A 22,885-nucleotide genomic window follows, 5' to 3' on the forward strand; every position below is an offset into this window, starting at 1 on the left:
TTGAGGTCAAATCATGCAGTTTTATAGGTCCTGTGAACAAAGGTATGAGAAGAGAGCCCTTTCACTGCATTCAAAACAGAGTTGTGTCCAATTGTATAGGCAATAGTTTTATCAGTCTTGACGTCAATACTCTTCACATTATGCTAGTACCAACAGTGACCCTTCTGGAGGCTTGGACACCTGTCTGATAAAGTCTACCTAAGACAACATGGGGCTTACTTTGATAGTTCAGTGAAATTACATTTGTTGGCAGTGGCTAGTTTAACAAAACCAAAAGTGTGTAATGCTGTCACTCCTTGTCCACAAACCACTTTCAAGGTAAATAAATAAATATCGTAACATGTAATTTTTTCCAAACTATCCCTTTAAGTAAAGGTCTAGCCATTTGTCACAGGCTTCACTCAATCTGGATACCTGTCATGTTCTCTGACACAATGTCAACACAGCACTTCTACAGTATGTGCTCCACAGCCGAAAGACACGAACCTTGACCCCGACACGGGTCTATCCCTACAGCACCTGCATCGCTTTATGAAATCTGTGGTTTTGGTAACGTTTTACCGTGTGTGTGTGTGTGAGAAATAACGGTTGGAGTGTTCAACACAGGTATTTATGCCCCCCCCCCCCCCCCCGTATCAGATGACCAGCCAGGGTGCCGTGGTGTTGAAATGCAGGGTCGCTACAAGGACGTGTTTGAATGTTGCTGGTGGTGAGGTCACATTTTATTGATCTGTTTTGTAAAATCACATGACATGCATTGATTCTACTGTAAGATATGTGGGGTCATAAAATGGAAGACCGACATTGTATGTGAATGGTTTTATTCCAACAATGGAACATATTGATACAAATTGGGTTACTAAAATAACTTGCTCACTAGGTACAATCTGACTATTGTTAACACAGTAGCATACATACTAAGTCAACATGTGTCCTGTACAATTGAAAACATGATTCTAACTGTTGAAATCTTTGGTGAAAGTTATATTGTTTGTGTCATTGCAGAGCATCAAAGATGGTTTAAGCCTGTTTTTAAAAGTATATATTAATTGACTTAAAAGGCCCCATTTATTTGAAGAGATAAGCATAACACTTTTGGCACAAAAAAATAATAACAAAATGTGGGCAACAGTGGTACAGTATGTGTTAGAGACGTTGATACAAACATTCACTTTCAAACCAATTCACTGCAGCAGACTAATTGCCGATCAAGCAACATTGCCGATGTCATTACTTGACTAATAATAAGAAACAGAAATACTGCACATGACTCCTGTAGTTTGTACAGTAATGGTTGGAAGGCACAAATGAAAATAGCAGTGGTCGATCATTGAAATTGTGATACATGGATTAATCCCATGTCCTCTATTGGTTTATAGTGTGTATATCCCGTGAGTGCATTAGTACATTTATTGTGACTAAACTCACAAGTGAACCATTTTTGAGCATGAGGATAAATGTATAGACAGTCAGCAAGCAAACAAGCGCAGACAACATTATTGCTTTAGTACAGTGCATTTGCCATTTTACCATTAAAGCGTTTACAGAGGACATCTCAACAGGTAGCTTCTATGTGGTTACTGGGTGCTGAAAGACTGTCGAGCTACAGTATACAGGTACTCCCTTAGCAGCATTAATTTCTTAAGCCTTGTTTATACCTGGTTCTAACATGCCACCATTTCCCTGATCTTTTCCACATTCTGATTGTGTAGACTTTTAAAAGACGCAATGTGATCAGACCTTATAAGTGTAGACGGACAAGATCAGGACGAAGGACGCATGTTAACGGCAGGCATAAACAGGGCTTCTGTGGAGCCAAGAGACCGTATGTGAAGTCAAGCTTGGTGGTTGTCGGAGGCCTGTGAAACTACAGTGTGTAGGCCACGTTGTTAAATCTTAACTTCAGTCGCACTAGACATGGTGGGCTGGTATAGATTGAATGGCCCTGAAGCTCAGGGCCAGGAAGCTGGTCCCTAACAGATCCCCCAGAGCTGTTAGGTACGGGATAGAGTAGTTATCCGGGTCCAGCCCCCTCCGCCACATCCAGCGCACCATCAGGTCAGCCAGGTACAGCAGAATCACGACCTGTGAATCAGTTGACAGCACGATGAGTAACCCACTAGTGCAGGTAACTGAGGGAAGTTGGACAGTGCAGAACCTGAAACACAATGTCCCTTCAACCTGGGAAAGATGTATAGGCCATGTTCAATAGCTTCTCTGTTATACTGTCTAGTAACATCCCATTGTTATGTAGATTACTGGCAACACACACTGTATGTGAACAAGTAAAAAGAAGTTGAGGTCATGTGAACAATAAACATTAAGGGCAAAAACGCATACATGGTTCACACTGTCAGTATACATTTATTTTAGTTTTTTCAAGTATCTAAAAAGTTGCTAATGACACCACAGGTCATATCAACTCTACTGAAAAATATGTTTAATCTGATAAGTAGCAGGACTAAAACACTGGGCTGGTGTTCTACAGATGTATCGGTATACTGGTCAGCATTTTCAGCGACGTGTGGTTTGAATTGCAGCGCCGGAGTTTGGCAAGAGGCCTGAAAACAGTAAATCTTTTATTAACATTTCTACTAAGGCTGCTGTTTATATCGGCAATGGCTCTCGTAGTGTAAAACTATGATTTACTCGACCCAAACCCTCAATGTGTGAGATCCAAACAAAAGAGAGGCGTAGTGTAAAGGAACATCTGTCCGTGAAATTGACATAGGCTATCCGGACGGCCAAAGTTAGTTACTTTAAGGAGCAGTTCTCTCTCTGTGGGTCTAACCCCAAGAAGTTCTGGAAAACGGTTAAAGACCTGGAGAATAAACCCTTCTCCTCACAGCTGCCCATGTCCCTTAAAGTTGATGATGTGGTTGTTACTGATGTGGTTGTTGTTTAATGACCACTTCATTAAGTCAGGATTCCTATTTGACTCAGCCATACCTCCTTGCCCGTCCAACATTTCCTCATCTCCCACCCCTTATAATGCGACTATCCCCGATGCTTCTCCCTCTTTTAGCCCTGCCCCGATACAAAGTTTCTCCCTGCAGGCAGTCACTGAGTCCGAGGTGCTAGAGGAGCTCCTGAAACTTGACCCCCAAAAAACATCTGGGTCAGATGGTTTATACCCTTTCTTCTTTAAGGTTGCTGCCCCTGTCATCGCCAAGCCTTTCTCTGACCTTTTTAACCTGTCTCTCCTTTCTGGGCAGGTACCCATTGCTTGGAAGGCAGCCACGGTTTGTCCTTTATTTAAAGGGGGAGATCAAGCTGATCTTAACTGTTATAGGCCTATTTCTATTTTGCCCTGTTTATCAAAAGTGTTGGAAAAACTTGTCAATAATCAACTGACTGGCTTTCTTGATGTCTATAGTATTCTCTTGGGTTTGCAATCTGGTTTCTGCTCAGGTTATGGATGTGTCACTGCAACTTTAAAGGTCCTCAATGATGTCACCATTGCCCTTAGTTCTAAGCAATGTTGTGCTGCTATTTTTATTGACTTGGCCAAAGCTTTTGATACGGTAGACCATTCCATTCTTGTGGGCCGCCTAAGGAATATTGGTGTCTCTGAGGGGTCTTTGGCCTGGTTTGATAACTACCTCTCTCAAAGAGTGCAGTGTATAAAGTCTGAAAATCTGCTGTCTCAGCCACTGCCTGTCACCAAGAGAGTACCCCAAGGCTCAATCGAACTAACCCTGATTCAGATGACCATCCTACCCATTACGGAGACATAATTTATAGATCAGCAGGTAAGGGTGCTCTCGAGCGGCTAGATGTTCTTTACCATTCGGCCATCAGATTTGCACCAATGCTCCTTATAGGACACATCACTGCACTCTATACTCCTCTGTAAACTGGTCATCTCTCTATACCCCAGTCGCAAGACCCCCAAACAAACAAACAAACACTCAAACTGGACAGTTTTATCTCAATCTCTTCATTCAAAGACTCAATCCTGGTCTCTCTTACTGACAGTTGTGGCTGCTTTGCGTGATGTATTGTTGTCTCTACCTTCTTGCCCTTTGTGCTGTTGTCTGTGCCCAATAATGTTTGTACCATGTTTTGTGCTGCTCCCATGTTGTGTTGCGCTGCTGCCATGTTGTGTTGCTACCATGTTGTTGTCATGTTGTGTTGCTACCATGCTGTGTTGTCATGTATTGATGCCTTGCTATGTTGTTGTCTTAGGTTTCTCTTAATGTAGTGTTGTCTCTCTTGTCGTGATGTGTGTTTTGTTCTATATTTATATGTTATTTATTTTATTGTATTTAAATGTTTTAATCCCAGCCCCGCCGGAGGTCTTTTGCCTTTTGGTAGGCCGTCATTGTAAATAAGAATTTGCTCTTAACTGACTTGCCTAGTTAAATAAAGGTTCAATAAAATAAAATAAATAAATATAATTGACATAAATTTGACATGAACTTTCACTTAATTTATCACAAAGTTCACATGTTTATGGCAATACAGACATAGGACTTTATTTTTGCAGTGTCACTATGGAATAACTAGGTTAAATTAAATTATTTAGAATAAAATACTATAGCATAGAAGTGTCAAAATAAATTCCCCAGGGGCCATATTCAGTCTTCACCAAGGTCACTACTTTTTTTTAAATTCATTTTTCGCCATATGTCACCTTTTAAAGTAGGAATGGTACAGTGTGTCATGTCTGTGGTACATATCAGTTTGGCCTCTGACCTGTAGCAGGGCCGCACACAGGTAAAGGCAGACAAAGGCAGGCGTGAGGGCGCCATGGCCGCCATTCAGTAAGTGGATGGTGTAGAGGAAAAGCAGGTGACCCGGAACTACCAGGAAGACTAGAACCCTCGCTGACTTGGAGTTGACCCCTGTTGATGTAAACAGGAGACTTAGACGACATCTTAAGCAGAAAATAAGCTAAACTTCCAAAACCCTTTTAATGTCTAGGAGGAAGTGTACAAGAGAGGGCAGGGTACTGACGACTGTTACGGGATAGTAATATTGTGTGTAGATGTGTGCAGTTTTGTGTTTCTTTTAAGTTTGTTTGACTGGTTAGCTGAAGGTCAGGTAGGGGTCAGGCCAGTGTTGTGAAGGACAGGCAAGGGTCAGGGCAGTGTTGTGAAGGTCAAGCAAGGACAGTGTTGTGGTTTGAAAGTTATGCAAGGGCATGGTTGTGAGCTGAAGGTCAGACAAGGGTCAGGGCAGTGTTGTGAAGGTCAGACAAGGGCAGTGTTGTGAGCTGAAGTTCAGGCAAGGGTCAGGGCATTGTCGTAAGCTGAAAATCTGGGAAGGGCATTGTTGTGAGCTGAAGGTCAGGCATGGGTCAGGGAAATGTTGTGAGCTGAAGGTCAGGCAGGGGTCAGGGCAGTGTTGTGAGCTGAAGGTCAGGCAGGGGTCAGGGCAGTGTTGTGAGCTGAAGGTCAGGCAGGGGTCAGGGCAGTGTTGTGAGCTGAAGGTCAGGCAGGGGCATTGTTGTGAGCTAAAGGTCAGGCAGGGGTCAGGGAAGTGTTGTGAGCTGAAGTTCAGGCAAGGGCAGTGTTGTGTCATCTTGTGTGTTTGTGTACGTTTTAATTTGAAGTGTGTTTTGACTGCTGACCTGAGGAGCAGAAGGTCAGGCAGGGGCCAGGCCATTGTTGTGTCATCTGGAAGGGCAGGGTCCCTGGCATACTCCAGTAGTGTAGGTAGGTGGAGATGCGGCTGGCCTGGATGGCTACCAGGTTACCTCCCACACCTGGGTGAAGGGAAGGAGCCAAACAGTCGTTGAAATACCAGTAGGCATTTTTATAATCGTATTTTGTTGAAGTTGTCTGTTGGTCCTTTGTAGCTCAGTTGGTAGAGCATGGTGCTTCTAACACCAGGATACTAGGTTTGATTCCTGGGACCACCCATATGTAAAATCTATACACACATGACTGTAAGTCACTTTGGATAAAAGCGTCTGCTCTATGAAATATTATAATTCGTTATTTACATATTTAGGCTTGAGCTTTGGGTTTAGTAAATTATAGGTATTTTCAAGGTTATGATGAAGCGTCTTCAAGGTAATTTTAGTTGATTTTGTTTTTTCTGCAACTCTTTCTAGTTAATTATGTAGGGATAATTCTGATGTGAATGTAATAGCATATCTTTAAAGTGAGTTTGTGCGTAGAGATTGCATGATCTTGTGTCCATTGTAGGTAAGGAGGATGGAGGGAGAGAGGTGGAGAAGGACAGAAAGATTGATAGGCAGAAGGAAAGAGGGAAGAAGATAGAACAAGATTGGGAGGGAGGCAGAGGGAGAAAGGTAAGAGAAGAATAAACAAGGAGGGAGGGAAAAAGAGAGAGCGCGTAAGAGAGAAAAAACCCCACTGAATGGCAATGCAAATGTACTCCCTGTCTTGAAATGCCGATGAATGCGAAAAGTTTTGCTAGCGTTAGCTGAGGCTGGCAAAGATATAGAGGAAATCCTCTGAAGCAGACAGTACATAGTTGTCATTCTAAAGAGGTTTATGTAAACCTTATTGTTAGTCTTCTCCAGCGATGGTGACTAACCGTGGGCAACAAACATTGTCATGCTAGTCTTAGGCTGTGTTTACACAGGCAGCCCAATTCTGATCTTTTTTTCACTAATTGTTCTTTTGACCAATCAGATCAGCTCTGAAAAAATATGCTGTGAAAAGATCTGCTGTGATTGGTCAGACCAATGGTGGGAGAAATATCAGAATTGGGATACTTATTCAGTTGCACAACTGAATGCATTCATGTGTCTTCCACATTTAACCCAACCCCTCTGGATCAGACATGTGCGGGGGGGCTACCTTAATCGATATCATCAGCGCCTAGGGAGCAGTTGTTGTTGGGGGTTAATTACCTTACTCAAGGGCAGAACAGCAGATTTCTTTCACTTTGGCAGCTCAGGGATTCAAACCAGCAACCTTTCAGTTACTGGCCCAATGCCCTTAACCGCTAGGCTACCTGCCGCCGTTAAAACATTAAACTTTAAAATGACATTGTTTACAATAGCGCAGTGGCTTCATGTAATTAGTAACACAAGTTATAGTAATTTACTGTCATACTTCAAAGACTGTTTAAATGTAACAGGACAAGAACCACGCCTGTCTATTATTTTGTCAAACATGCCATCTATCTTTCCACCAAGACAACCAGATGTTGTCTTCTAAGGAAAGGAATACCAGATTTTACATTTAAGCTTACATCATATGTTACAGTAGTGGACAGGCTAGGGATGAGTGGAACTTAATGCTCTTTTCATAACCACTTGAGACCAATAAAGCTATGGCTTCTCGACTCGTACACATGTCCAAATGAGATTTCATGGCGGTTTTACAAGATACATATTAAGCAATGGTAAGCAGCATTGCAAATGGGGTAAACCTGTTTCTAGTTTTGCCCATGCAGCTGTTTCTTAGATGGCTCCTTGAGGATATTTGTTAGTAAGGAGGAAGTAAGAACTCTTCAACATTTAAATAATATTGAGACAAAATTGAAATCCGAGCATTGAATTACACACATGCCCCACTCTTTGATCTGAGGAGTTAGGTTCGGTCCACTCACCGTTGATTACGGGAGTGAACACCGCCATGCCCTCAAAGTTCGGGTCGCTCACTGTCTTATCCAGTATCAGGCCCCCAATACTGTGGTTTACAAGGATACAATGGGACACAAACGTCACTTAACATGTTCAAAGCTGTAGATTGTCTAAGGGGCATGTGATAAGTTCCACTCTGTGTCCTCCATCTGCACTGATCTGAAAGGAGAGGTTAGGTGAATGTGATATGGTTCATTTAAGCCTACTGACCAGTAGTTGTCACCTGTCCAGTTCTGTAAAATCAGTTTGGATAAAGGTGACAAAAGACCTTCAAGTTGCGCTCGTAACTGCAAGTGAATATACTGCATGTTTGTTTCTTCGAAATCTAGTTGAAAGCTCATGGATTGAACATTGATAGAATGCTGATAGCCCCAGGCATTTACCTGCTGATGGACATGGCCATGATGACGGGCTGCCACCCAGACCTCAGCACCTCTCTGATTGGAGGAGAGTGCCGGGCGATGACCACCCACAGCGGAATGAGAACCAGGAAAAAGCCACACACCAGAGCAGGCAGGTACCACATCTCTGGAAGACAGGAAAGGTAGCAAGTGTGTGTGTGTGTGTGTGTGTGTGTGTGTGTGTGTGTGTGTGTGTGTGTGTGTGTGTGTGTGTGTGTGTGTGTGTGTGTGTGTGTGTGTAAGAAAGTGGGCACATTCCACATTCACATTTTCTATGCAGGTAGAAAAGAAGTGTTACAAGAAATATTGTATGTCAACATGATAAAATGATCCTATAATCTGGGCAGACCTGAATAGAAATTGCTCAAGTAATGTTAGGGATTTGGACATTCGAGAACATTGCCCGGGTACATTTTCTGGAGCCCACCCAATGTACTGTGTTGGACATTTATTAAGCAGATCTGAAATAACTAGTCGTGAAAGAGACTGTGCTGCCCTCTATCGATGACACAATTGAAGTACCGAATATTAATTTTCTTTCGTGAGATTTGAGGATATTTCATTTGGAAACTAATAAGAGATTTTTTATTGACTATAAAGATCAATATGATTTTTTTAATGCCTGGAAAGGAAAATGCATGTGAAATGAAATGAAATAATGGTGAAGTTCTGTAAGATATCTTGTTGGTGCTCATAGTCTATTCCAGTTAGAAATAATGAGAGATCAGTTTCAAACCAACACATTCTACTAAATACTTTGAACATTTGAAAGAACTGGCCTACTGTCTGATTCTTTACCCTTCTCGTCAAAGAGTGCTTCATGGATTTAAATGGAACGGATTGGTGTAAGAAATATTGTGGAAACTCTATCTAGTCCACCCCAAGCATACATCAATTCAAAATGTTTAAATCCATGAGGGGGAGTGAACAAGTGCCCATTTCAGGGGAAGTGTAGGGAATCAGAACCCAGGCATAATGGAAATGGCTCCACCAAGGCTTTGCTCAATATTGCATCCAGCCCAAGGAATCATCAATATGGGCCGAGTCAGTGATAGGGGTTAAGATTCAGATAACATTTGGGCCTATTAGATGTCAAACATCCTTTCTTACTTTTATATATTTTTTCGACTGGACAGAAAGTCAGGGGGATAGACAATGACAAAGCAATGACGGGTAGGAAGGGGACAAACAATGGCTGAGCCGAGGCTCGAACCCCGTCGCCGGGGGAGCATGTGTGGTCTGGGAGTCGAGTGTTACCGCTCGACCAGACTCCGGCACATACCAGTTATTCTGCTGTGAATGATCTGACCTTTAAACCGGAAGAGGAAGCTGCTGACCCCAGCCAGCAGAGAGAGGGTGATGAGGTCACCCAGGCTGGCAGCGATGGGCGTGGCCACGTTGTCAGGGTTGATGCCCACCTTCCTGGAGCCAATGATCACTCCCACCATCACCAGGCCTACCGACACAGAGAGCGGACTTTAGATCTAGAATCATCTAGTTGTAGATACATTTGTTGGATAAAACCCTATTGTGAAAATCAAAACTCAGGAATCCATAATAATTGCAAAAATGCCAAAATATTAAACATTATTCTTTGAAATGCCCACTGAGATTGCCATCTTAATTTTGTACTCTGATTTAGCTATGCTAAGAAACACTAACTTAATTAACATCTGAACGATGGAAGTGACACTACCTAACACTATCACTGGCTAGTGGCATGACAGCTATTGTGGTTTTGTCTGGTTGACTTGCCCAATGACAGGGCAGCTACAAAGGCTGTGGTGACGCTGCTGGCACATAAAACAGCAGCCTGCAGCAGGTCTACACGACCCCTGGTCATCGCGCCCAACCCCACTGCAGCTACTGCAGCCAGGAAACCCACCACTGTGGCCTGAACCTATGGAGGGAGAGAGAATAGGAGAGGTAGGGAGGGGAGGGGAGGGGGAGCAGAGAGAGGGAGAGGGGAGCAGAGAGAGAGGGAGCAGGTAGAGAGGGAGAACAGAAGATGCAGCAAGGGAAGAGAGAGAGAGAGAAAGAGCAGGGAGGGAAAGGGAGAGAGAGTGAAAAGGGAGCAAGGGAAGGGATGGGAGAGCAAGAGAGGCAGGCAGCGAAGGGGAGAAAGAATGAACAGAAGAGGCAGCAAGGGAAGAGGAAAGGGGGGGCAGGAAATAAAGGAGGGAGATGTAGGGGGATAGAGGGAGGGAGAACGAGGCATAACACTGAGACATGTCATTGCCTTGATACAGGGAACCCTCTTGTGCCCTCTGTTGGATTCACAGATAAACGTACTTTATAATAACGTGTGGTTGACATTACAGGCTAGCCAAAGTGACAGCACTGGTTTGATAAAATGCCATTGCCTGTGTTTGCTGAAGGAGAGGTCAGTGTCACCTGAATGAGAGCCAGGTTGCTACACACTATCCTCCACTGCTGCTTTGGATCATCCAGCTGCCCGGTGTTCGCCTGATAGGGACATAGACCGGTTAGGAGAAATATTTAACATTTTAAATGGTGTGCGTGTGAGTTTGTATGTAAAATCTAATTTTAGTTTTACATTCAAACATGTTGTTGCAGCATTGAATGTGTGCATGTGTGTCAGCAGTGTCTGTGTGCATGCATGCCTACATGCGTGCGCGTGCGTGTGTGTTGTGTGTGTGTGTGTGTGTGTGTGTGTGTGTGTGTGTGTGTGTGTGTGTGTGTGTGTGTGTGTGTGTGTGTGTGTGTGTGTGTGTGTGTACACTTACTGCTGTAGACAGCCTGGATGCCAGTGTCATCTCCAGGTTGCCTTTCAGTCCCACCAGGGCTGGCACCAAGATAAACACCTCTGTGATCTCCTTAAACACTTCCCAATGCTGAAACATACACAATGACCTCTTTAAACATGTCCCAGTTCTAAAACATGAATAATGATCTCCCTAAACAGTTCCCAGTGCTGAAACATACACAATGATCTCCTCAAGCACCTCCCAGTGCTGAAACATAACAATCCCTCCCAACACTGCCAGCCTGGTTGCCAAATATACAGTACTCATGCTTTAGCCAACTGCTTGGTCGTTGTCATGCCAAAACAGAAGGGAGTTGGATCAAGCACAAACAGATCTGGCAACCAGAATAATTCACTGTAACAGGAAAAGACTATTACCGCTATTATATCATTTCTTTATTCAGATTAAAACCATAATCTGTTGCTGTTGTCATCCCATTATAATCTAATAACAATAATCTGAACATGTTAAGTATGTGACACTATAATGACAGTCTTACTGTAACTTAGTGGCATACAATAACTCTTGTTGATTACAGGTGAACATTTTTTATGTTTTTTTTTTCTTTTTCTGCACATTTTCATTTCCAATTGAAAAGGAACAAAATCCCTGAGCTTTCAAGGCTGACTTCAGTCAAAGTCACTACCCAACCCACTAACCTATTCCATTATTCAGGGAGTCAGTCACGCCATGCGACTGCTGGGATCTTTCCAAAGGGTGAACCAGGGAAAAAGCTATTTTGCTGCTCTAAACTTATTTGCCTATATGTCATTTGTGCTACTCTACTATCTATACACAATGCCTATCTGCATGTTTTATAGAATGCACTTTGAAGGGCAAGGTACTGACCTCATCAGTCAAGTGGGTCATCCATCCTCAAAATGTACCACGGAGTATAGCCACAAGTTAGCCTGAGTCCCAGTTCTGTTTGTGCTGTCGTGCCAACTCCTATTGACAATGACATAGGAGTTTGCAAGACAGCACAAGCAGATCTGGGATTCGGGCTAAACTTCAAGTGCATGATCTATTCGATATTGACACACATTTCCAAATGGCTGCAGCCCAATCGTGTCGTGGATGCTCTTTCTAGCTGTCATTTATAGCCACTGTCAGGGGTCTTCTGACTGCTCTTTGAAACAGCTTTGAAGTCCCCAGATAGATTTGCTGCTATCCTCCTGTCGTCTGTTTATCAGTCTCTCCTATATTTTCCATACCATGCATGTCAAACCACCTCCTACATTTAAATTGGCCTCTTTATCATTTCATGCTACATTTCCCACAGTTCTCAATGCTTTCTTGATAGTTTCTTCCTACATTTTCCATAGCAAACAGCTCGGCTCCTCTCGCGACACAAGCGTCACGTTGCCGGAGATGACTCAGTAGTGTCTGCGTCCCAAATGGCCACCTAGTCTCTATATAGTGCACTATTTTCGACCAGAGTCCCTGGTCAAAAGTAGTGCACTATAAAGGGGATCGCTAATACAAAGCAATCTGCCAATGTAGACACCTAAACCTCTGTGGCAGCGCTTCTCTCTCACCTGTTTTTTGCTTAGATTGAAGGGGATTTACTCAACACATCACAGCATGCCCTGTTAAATACAACACACAAACAAACACATACACATACACTCAAAGCTAGCCCATACTTGAACCAAGTCCATGACCATGCCTGCCGCCACCATGCCCAGGCCAGCCACCAGGTAGGGCAGTAGGATCTGAGCCGCGATGAGCCAGGCACTCTCGGGCAGATAGCCATGGGGGAAGCGGGTCAGCTTACAGGTGAAGCCCCTCAGCTTCTTCCCCTGGTAGCACAGCTCTAGCTCTAAATGGGTGACCACCATGGTCTCCGCAGGTCCCAGTTACCCCATCTGGAAAGTCACCAGTAGAGGTTAAGGGAGTGACAGTTGCCCCTTTTCACACTAATCTCCACCACTAATGTCTTCTCTGTGGTATGGTCTCCTCTTTGATAGTTTAGTGAATGAAAGTTTCTTCTGAGGAGGGAAGCCTGGTTTTGACGACAACAAGAGGGGAGATTCCTTCCAGTCGACAGCAGCAAATCGCCAAACGCTCTTTAACCAATCCACTGGGCTCGACGTATTTCAGAGGCTTTAGAATGACAGTTTGTTTGTCCTTCTGAATGAGAATGACATTATAATGACAGCTTGTCCTTCCATCTTTAGTCAATGTTGCTAAGATAACACAACAAAGAAAGAATGCCAATGGTGGAGAAGGCTGAAGAACGACATAGACTGCCTTTGACCTCTGGGGTGGAGGTCACATACACACGCAGATATGGGTCCTCCAGATAGGGGTGTCTGCCAGGACTCTTCTGACACCCGCCGCTGACAGACAGACACAAACACTCACACACACAGTCCTCACACTTCGCTCTTCAGTAGGCGAGCTGCCGAGGAGCTCCGCTGGAAGCAGCCAGTGCGTTTGCCGCCGCGGGGCCTGAAAAACGTCCACGTCCTCTGCGACAAGGACAACCAGAAGGCTGCTAACTTTTTCTCTGCCCTCCCCAGCCGCTGCTCGTGATGCCTCTGCTCGTCCCACTGCCCTGTGTGAGCAGCCTGGCTGGCCTGGAGTCCCTTTCTCATGTTGGGCTGGAGAGACGTGACGTGGGGCGCTGGTTGGTGAGTCGCAGATGAGAAACGAGGTGATAATAGATGACGGTCCGTGGTTCTAAGGCTCGGAAGGCGAAGGACTGCAGGGTGACATTGAGTGAGGATGATGAGGTGTGAGTCCCGAGGCGAAGCGTTAAGAGTACCTGTCCAGTTGCTGGCAGGGGTTTCCTCTCCTCTGGGACGCAAACAAATTGGGTCGTGATGTATTTCTGTGCAAGTGGGAGAGAAGGAGGGGATGCTGCTGTCGTCTGTGCAAGCAGGGCTATCAGACTGAAACGGGTGGGAGAGAAGGAGGGGTGCTGCCGTCTTCTGTGCGAGCAGGGCTATCAGACTGAAACGGGGTCTCTCTCTAGCTCTCTTTCTATCCCTCTCTCTCCTTTGCTTTCTTTCTATTTTCATTCTTTCTACCTTTCCCTCTGTCTCATGATAACTCCATCTTGTTCCTCTCTCTCCTCTCTTTTCTTCCTCGTTGTTTCATCCTCAGTGCCAGCATGTGCTGTACCTGTCACCAACACGTGGATTTAGCCTGGTCCCCTCTAAAGGACATCTGTTCTCCTTCCTGACTGTCTCCTCTCCATTTGTGTAACACCTTCTGAGCTTATGGGGTTTTGGCTCTTTCTACCTGTTAGTATTATTAGCCAGTCTCTCACCCCCCTCACCCCCTGTCTTTTTCTCTATTTATCCCCCTTCTCACTTAAATTCAGATTGAAACACTACATTGACTAGAGAGACATTTAGTAAATATTTGCCAAACACTGGAAGTGAAGTAAATATCAATAGCTTCTTAATCATTCATGACCATGACAGACATTTGAGACCTGCATGCTGTTATCCAGAGAGGAGAGAAGGAACCGAGTTCAGCTCTTTATTCCTCCTTGTCCTATAGCCCCCCCACCCCACACACACACAGTGAAAGTGAGTCAGCTGAGGCGTCCCTGAGACGTGACGTGGACAGTCTGTTGCCTCCTGCTCCGCCACTGACACCTTGTTGGAATTTAGAAGCCCCGTTTATACCTGGTTCTAACTTGCGTCCTTTGTCCTGATCTTATACACATTTTGATTGTCTACACCTGTCTAAAAATGTGGACACAATCAAAAGACACATTGCGATCAGATCATCCTGCCCACCTCCGGAGGTAGTCAGACACGCATTGTGTCTGGATATCTTACAAGTGTAGACAAATCTGGACGGAGAAACCATTTAAATCATCATTATTCTGCCCTCTAAAATCATTGACAGATGGCACTATTGACTGATTACATCAATAAGTGTCTTACAGTAAATAAATATTACTTTGAATGAATAGCTGTGAACAAATTTGCATAAAGGAAGGAACCAGGAAGTCTGGTCACAATGCAGACACAGTGGATGGATAACAGACACAGTTTAATACCATGAGTAGCAGTGGAGGCTGCTGAGGGGAGGACGGCTCATAATAATGTCTGGAAAGGAGCAAATGGAATGGCATCAAACACATGGAACCCATGTGTTTGATGTATTTGATAGCATTCTATTTATTCCACTCTAGCCATTACCACGAGGCTGTACTCCACAATTAAGGTGCCACCAACCTCCAGTGATGAGTAGACACAATCCTGGAAATGTGGGCACAATCAGAATGTAGACAAGATCAGGACAAAGCTAGCTCCAGGTATAAACGGAGCTAAACTGTAAACTCAGGACTATGGGACACGTTTATAACTGAGAGATTATTTGTTGCTTATACCCAGAAGATAATGGCAATAAAAATATAATTACTTAATGAATCATTCTATTTATATGATAATGCCTGCTCTGATTTTCCAATTGTTGACCTGAAATGCCAAAATTCCTACCACTTTAGGATCTATGGCCCTGTACACACACAGGTTGTACAACTAATGTACAGCGCATTTGACACAATGGTTTGGTACAACTGCTATTTTTGTGATACATTTATGTGCAGACAAGCTTTCAGTTTTATACACACAACCATTGTGCAGTCTCCACAATGCTTGTGTAATTCTTTTTGTGAAGAAAAACTATCAAAACCACTGTCAAATGTGCGGTACAACAGTTGTACAACTTCAGTGTGAACCTGGCCTATTTGAGCCATATAATCCTCAGTGTGTGTGCAGTGAAAACAAGTTTAGTGAAACTTACAAGCTATACATGTAGTAGTCCACACTGACATATTGATAGCAATGGCCTTTCGGGTTTGTTGTTAAATAGCAAGTCTATGGGACTCAATATGACAGGCTAGACAACCCATTACACACCTTGAGTTGGATCCAGGATTACATAATGAAAGACTGTCTGGCACTTGCTATGCAGAGCTTGTCTTTAGACCGAGGTTGTTGTAGACGTGGTTGCATTTTTTTATTAGGAACTGTACAGACCGAGACGAATGTGATGCATGTGTATGTTATACTGTACTACCTTCTCTGTCGGACTGTGGTCCGTCAAAAGTGTAATGCTTTGACATATGTAAACTCTTCATTAAGATGGACAACAACACTGAGTAAAAACACAGATAGCCTGTTTGTCATTTCCAACCTGAGAGGGACTGGCCAAAGGATAGTTCAGGCAAATGCCCGGTGGGCCAGTCCATGTTTAGGCCGGTGGGCCAGTCTTATGAGGGTGAAAAAAGGGAGAGAAGTGTAAATGTCCACACTAATAGGCCTCTGTCATCCCATTGTGCCAAGACTGACATGTTCCTAGTGGTGGCGTGCCATTTAGGTCCCTGTGACCCCCCACAATGTCCCAGCTTCTCTCTGAGCTGTGACCTTTACATTTTAATGTGGATCTTCCGCGATACAGATTGAATGCAGCCCTTACAATCCCTTCACCCACCTGTACAGCATCCAGAACTATGCCTGCAGTCATCATCCCCAGCCCAACCTCAAGTTACAGCACCACCACCTGTAGCTCTCTGTTGGACTTGTCGTTCTCCTCATCTATCTTATTATTAGTCCAAGACAGGGCAGGAGACCTCCATTGAAGATCATTATTGGTGTGTGAAACTGTCTAACACGCAAGTATGCACAAACAAACACATGCCAACCAGGATTCATTTACATTTTAGTCATTTAGCAGACATTCTTATCCAGAGCGACGTACAGTAGTGAATGCATACATTTCATACTTTTCATTTTCATATTTTTTTTTCTTCTTTTCGTACTGGCCCCCCGTGGGGATTGAACCCACAACCCTGGCGTTGCAAACACCATGCTCTACCAACTGAGCCACAGGGAAGTGTTTAAGTTTAAGAAAATAATTTTCACTTGTTCCTCCATGACCGGCGTTGTCTTTTCAGCCTGCCCTCTCCCTTGGATACAGTCCCTTGGATACAGTCCACCAAAGTACATTTGCATTAGCAATTTAACAAATGGAATATGTAAGAGGCAAAGACCAGTCATATTACTGTATAAACCTTGGTGATTTTAATGAATCAGGAAAACTAGAAAAAGGCGCTTGTTCCAGCTCTGATATGGAGATCATCATTCATAAAGTTCCATTGAATTGTCATCCAGTATTGTCCATGAACACAACACATCTATTGTGTAGACCAGGTATTCCCAAACTATGCCTTCGGGGGTACGTCAAATAAAAATGTGATTCACAGTAATAAAATAAAAAATTAAAATGACTTTATTTTTTCTCCACAATTTCAAACAGTCCATTTATATTTTCCAACAGTGCTATACATTTGGGTGATAGCCCTGTAGCCTTGTTTCACTGGCCAAAATAAAATGAAACCATCTAGTGTTCAGTGAAATAACAACACAATGTCAAATACAGGTAGCCTAGTCAAATAATTAACATCCAATCACATTAACCGTTACTCTCTCGTGGGAATTCCACTAACGGTCCGTATGTAGCCAAATGTAGCTGCTGCTCATGTTGGTATCTGTACTGATGGCGCAAAAGCCATGACAGGGAGACATAGTGGAGTGGTAACACGCGTGCAAGCAGTTGCTCCCGATGCCACTTGGGTCCACTGCAGCATCCACCGAGAGGCTCTTGCTGCCAAGGGAATGCCTGACAGCTTGAAAGACGTTTTGGACACTACAGTGAAAATCGTTAACTTTCTTAAAGCAAGGCCCCTGAACTCTCGTGTATTTTCTGCACTATGCAATCATATGGGCAGCGACCATGTAACGCTTTTACAACATACAGAAGTGCGCTGGTTATCAAGGGGCAAAGTATTAACATATTTTTTTTTAATTGAGAGACAAGCTTAAACTTTTCTTTAATAATTTTCACTTGTCTGACCGCTTGCATGATGACGAGTTTCTCACACGACTGGCCTATCTGGGTGATGTTTTTTCTCACATGAATGATCTGAATTTAGGATTACAGGGACTCTCTGAAACTATATTCAATGTGAGGGACAACATTGAGGCTATGATTAAGAAGTTGGAGCTCTTCTCTGTCTACATTAACAAGGACAACACACAGGTCTTTCCATCATTGTATGATTTTTTTTTGTGTGCAAATTAACTCAAGCTTACGGACAATGTCAAATGTGATATAGCGAAGCACCTGAGTGAGTTGGGTACGCAATTACGCAGGTACTTTTCCGAAACGGATGACACAACTGGATTCGTTATCCCTTTCATGCCCTGCCTCCAGTCCACTTACCGATATCTGAACAAGAGAGCCTCATCAAAATTGCAACAAGCGGTTCTATGAAAATTGAATTTAATCAGAAGCCACTGCCAGATTTCTGGATTGGGCTGCACTCAGAGTATCCTGCCTTGGCAAATCGCGCTGTTAAGATACTGATGCCCTTTATAACCACGTACCTATGTGAGAGTGGATTCTCGGCCCTCACTAGCATGAAACTAAATACAGGCACAGACTGTGTGGAAAATGATTTAAGACTGAGACTCTCTCCACAACCCAACATTACAGAGTTATGTGCATCCTTTCAAGCACACCCTTCTCATTAACCTGTGGTGAGTTATTCACTATTTTCGATGAACAAATAAAGTTTTATATGTAGGATGGTTAAATAAAGAGCAAAATTATTGATTATTATATTATTATTTGTGCCCTGGTCCTGTAAGAGCACTTTGTCACTTCCCACGAGCCGGGTTGTAACAAAATACATACTCATTCTTATGTTAAATGTATCGTATAGTGTGTGTGTGACAGGCTTACAATGATGGCAAAATACAACGTTTGAGAGTGCACCGACCCTGGTGCTAGAGGGGGTACGCAGCTTAGTTGTTGAATGTTTCAAGGGGTACGGGACTATAAAAGTTTGGGAACCACTGGTGTAGACAATTTCAAAACATTGTTGGTAGATTTACCAGTGTCGACCAACTGCTACAACATAACGTCAATATTTCTTATTTCTAAGAGGGGGATATCATTTCACATTGTATTTCTCATCCATAAAAATATTACATTTCATAAGTAATTGTGCTAAACAGCACTAAGAAATATTAGAGGGTTAATCCCATTTTAGAAAGACTGAATTACAAGTCAAATTGTTCCTCAGGGCATGTGGAGGTATTATGTTTCATTTCTACCTCGTCTATCATTCACATTTAGTTCAGGAATATGCTTAGTGACATATGGTCTGATTATAAAGATAGAATACCCACTGGGCTAAAACTGTTTGGAATCAATATTGTTTCTAAGCCATTTAACAGGGAAAACTGTTTGGAATCAATATTGTTTCTAAGCCATTTAACAGGGAAAACTGTTTGGAATCAATATTGTTTCTAAGCCATTTAACAGGGAAAACTGTTTGGAATCAATATTGTTTCTAAGCCATTTAACAGGGAAAACTGTTTGGAATCAATATTGTTTCTAAGCCATTTAACAGGGAAAACTGTTTGGAATCAATATTGTTTCTAAGCCATTTAACAGGGAAAACTGATTGGATTTGCAAAAACTGAACTTTTTTTTTTACCAAACTTTTAACCTAAATCCAATGACATGGGGATATTTTGGGGGTTGAATTTGCGTTAGTTGACAACTCACCCAAATGTAAATCAAAACTAGATGTTGAACTGACGTCTGTGCCCAGTTTTCCCTTGACCCCACATCTCTCTATATACAGCTCTGCAAAAAATTAACAGACTACTGCAAAATGATCAGTTTCTCTGGTTTTACTATTTATAGGTAGGTGTTTGGGTAAAATTAACCTTTTGTTTTATTCTATAAACTACTGACAACATTTCTCCCAAATTCCAAATAAAAATATGGTCATTTAGAGCATTTATTTGCAGAAAATTAGGATGATCAAAATAACAAAAAAGATGCATTGTTGTCAGACCTCGAATAATGCAAAGAAAATAAGTTCATATTCATAAAAAAAAAACACAATACTAATGTTTTAACTTAGGAAGAGTTCAGAAATCAATATTTGGTGGAATAACCCTGATTTTCAATCACAGCTTTCATGCGTCTTGGCATGCTGTCTCACAACCACTGTGAAATTTAGTGGAGGATCAGTCTGATCGAAAATCAGGGTTATTCCACCAAATATTGATTTCTGAACTTTTCCTAAGTTAATACATTAGTATTGTGTTTTTTTATTTTTATGAATATTAACTTATTTTCTTTGCATTATTCGAGGTCTGACAACACTGCATCTTTTTGTTATTTTGATCATTCTAATTTTCTGCAAATAAATGCTCTAAATGACAATATTTTTATTTGGAATTTGGGAGAAATGTTGTCAGTAGTTTATAGAATAAAACAAAAATGTTCATTTTAACCAAACACATACCTATAAATAGTAAAACCAGAGAAACTGATCATTTTGCAGTGGTCTGTTAATTTTTTGCAGAGCTGTATATTTAGTACTCTACAGTGACAGCCTTGGTCTTCAGGTATTCGTTAAGAGCCTCTTGTCCTGTTGGAGAAAGCCAGTGATGTTGAGACAGGATATAAATGCAATTGAATTGGCATTCCTAGAAAATGCATCTTTGGACTTTTCCCATTCTAGTTATTCTACTCCCACATGAAAAAAATACTATAGTATACTATGGTATACATACTATATAGTATTTACTGTAGTGTTTTTACCCATATTACTGGAGTATTTACAATAGTGTTTTAGTTTTATTATCTTTGACATAGAAGTGGAGGCTTGCTCTTTGAGGAAACCTACTGGAGAAATACTAAAATAGCAAATTTTCCATAACCTGTAGGTAGGTAGGTAGGTCTGAAGCTTCAGAGCTTCTGCCCTATTTCTATAACCTGTAGGGAACACAATATGGTCTATACTTAGCCTGTAGGTTTCTCACTTTTGGGTGGCACAAATTGGGATATGGGGGAGGGGAATCAGCAGGGTATTTACAAATGAAATACTGTATTATTTACTACAGTTAAAAAAGTGTAGTGTTTTTGCTCTGTTTACTATAGTATTCCACAGTTTACTAGAGAATTATATAGTAAGTACTGTTGTATTCTATAGTAAACTGTAGTATTTTTCCATGTGGGCTTCTATGATTAATCTAACCTGTGTGGAAACAATGTCCCAGAATCAGCAGGTCTTACCCAGGTCTTTGCCAAAGCCGGACTGCTTGAAGCCGCCGAAGGGAGCAGCCACGTCCGTCTTGTTGTAGGTGTTGACAAAGACGGTGCCGGCGTTGAGCTTCTCGCTGACATACAGTGCCTTGCTGATGTCACGGGTGAACACGCCTGATGCCAGGCCATACTCAGTGGCATTGGCCCTCCGCAGAACCTCGTCCACATCACTAAGAGAGAGAGAAAGGGATGAACAGAGAGGTCGAGAAAGGTCGGAGGAGAGCTAGTCAGAGGAGCAATGCGCAAGATTTGAAACCCATGCCGACTCAGGTATGTAAGTGTTCTGGGGTCAGCTGAACCACACAGGGCACCCATCTGACAATGGCAAGCACTGACCCGCTCTTGAACTTGGAGAGGATCATGACGGGGCCAAACGACTCCTCTATAGCGATGAACATGTGGTCCTGGACATCGGTGAAGATGGTGGGCTCAAAGAAGAATCCTGGAGAGAGGTACCACAGGGAAAGATATACTAAACAACTTATTTACTATTTTAGTCATTTTGTAGCCGATAGTCATCCCTTGAACTGAGAAATGGTAACACCACAAATGGTCACAGTATGACATCCAATTCCATTTCTGAACGGACTGGAATTGGAGTGACATTTGCCCCTAACTCTGCCTCACAGCTAATATTAGTAAAATCTACAGCGCTATGAACTGAAAAAAGAAGTCTAACCTGGGCGGGAGACCTGTTTGCCCCCACACACCAGAGTGGCGCCTTCCCTCACGCCTGTCTGGCAGTACTCCACCAGCTTGTCCAAGTGGGCCTTGTGGTTCTGGGGTCCGTGGTCTGTGGAGCGGTCCAGAGGATCTCCGATCTTCATCTTCTTAACCTCCTCCACCTGAGATGAGGTAGTTAGCAGATGGCTAAGTTAGCATAGCACTGTGAGATTCAAATGAAATTGTATTGGTCACATACACATATTTAGCAGATGATATTGCGGGTGTAGCGAAATGTTTGTTTTCCTAGCTCTAGTGCAGTAGTATCTAACAAATCACACAAATCTAATGTAAAATAAATAAGAAATATATAAATATTAGGACGAGCAATGTAGGAGTGGCATTGACTAAAATAAAGTAGAATAGAATAAAGTATATACATATGAAATGAGTAAAGCAGTAGTATGTAAACATGATTAAAGTTACTAGTGTTCCATTTTAAAGTGACCAGTGATTCCATGTCTATGTGTATATAGGGCAGCAGCCTCTAAGGTGCAGGGTCGAGTAACCAGGCGGTAGCCGGCTAATGATGGCTATTTAACAGTCTGATGGCCTTGAGGTGTTTTTCGTCTCTCGGTCCCAGCTTTGATGCACCTGTATTGACTTCGCCTTCTGGATGATAGCGATGTGAACAGACCGTGGCTCGGGTGGTTGATGTCCTTGATGATCTTTTTGGCCTTCCTGTGACATCGGGTGCTGTAGGTGTCCTGGCGGGCAGGTAGTTTGCCCCCGGTGATGCGTTGGGCAGACCGCACCCCTCTCTGGAGAGCCCAGCAGTTGCCGTAACAGGTGGTGTGCATCTGTAAAAGTTTGTGAGGGTGTTAGGGGCCAAGCCAAATTTCTTCAGCCTCCTGAGGTTGAAGAGACGCTGTTGCACCTTCTTCACCACACTGTCTGTGTGGGTGGACCATTTCAGATCGTCAGTGTACGCCGAGGAACTTGACGCTTTTCACCTTCTCTCCTGTGGTCCCGTCGATGTGGATAGGAGCATGCTCTCTCTGCTGCTTCCCGGAGTCCACGATCATTTTGTTGACATTGAGGGAGAGGTTATTTTCCTGGCACCACTCCGCCAGGGCCCTCACCTCCTCCCTGTAGGCTGTCTTGTCAGTGGTAACCAGGCCTACAACTGTTGTATTGTCTGTAAACTTGATGATTGAGTTGACTGCGTGGGACTGCGAGGGCACTATAGTGTTGAAGGCTGAGCTATAGTCAATGAACAGCATTCTTACATAAGTATTCCTCTTGTACAGATGGGATAGGGCAGTGTG

At 43.0% G+C, this 22,885-nt stretch overlaps 2 protein-coding genes and 1 non-coding gene across 5 annotated transcripts in view; all 3 read right to left on the minus strand.

The window, feature by feature from the left end:
- Nucleotides 1-865: 865 nt before the first annotated feature.
- LOC106583640 (solute carrier family 41 member 3) lies at nt 866-13,357 on the minus strand. Its single transcript, XM_014168051.3, has 10 exons — nt 12,383-13,357; nt 10,716-10,823; nt 10,363-10,434; nt 9,724-9,868; nt 9,278-9,424; nt 7,951-8,095; nt 7,534-7,613; nt 5,576-5,710; nt 4,699-4,847; nt 866-2,085 (listed from the first exon to the last, which is right to left on the minus strand). Exons 1-10 carry the CDS (start codon nt 12,575-12,577, stop codon nt 1,912-1,914), a joined length of 1,350 nt encoding a protein of 449 aa, XP_014023526.3. The 5' UTR covers nt 12,578-13,357; the 3' UTR covers nt 866-1,911.
- Nucleotides 13,358-20,041: 6,684 nt separating this feature from the next.
- LOC106583638 (cytosolic 10-formyltetrahydrofolate dehydrogenase) overlaps nt 20,042-22,885 on the minus strand; it is a 35,783-nt gene continuing 32,939 nt past the window's right edge. For all 3 annotated transcript variants that reach the window (XM_045705652.2, XM_014168046.3, XM_014168047.3), the window contains exons 20-23: nt 21,574-21,739; nt 21,231-21,336; nt 20,865-21,064; nt 20,042-20,217 (exon numbers count right to left, since the gene is read on the minus strand). In XM_045705652.2, coding sequence (XP_045561608.1) covers nt 20,162-20,217; nt 20,865-21,064; nt 21,231-21,336; nt 21,574-21,739 — 528 coding nt within the window. In that variant the 3' untranslated portion in view covers nt 20,042-20,161. The remainder of the gene's footprint in view (nt 20,218-20,864; nt 21,065-21,230; nt 21,337-21,573; nt 21,740-22,885) is intronic.
- On the minus strand, nt 20,449-20,503 carry LOC123729734 (U7 small nuclear RNA). The gene has a single exon (XR_006761442.1). It is a non-coding gene; the product is annotated as a U7 small nuclear RNA (small nuclear RNA).

The sequence above is a fragment of the Salmo salar genome, chromosome 22, assembly GCF_965601325.2.
Source record: "Salmo salar chromosome 22, fSalSal1, whole genome shotgun sequence".
NCBI lineage: Eukaryota > Metazoa > Chordata > Actinopteri > Salmoniformes > Salmonidae > Salmo > Salmo salar.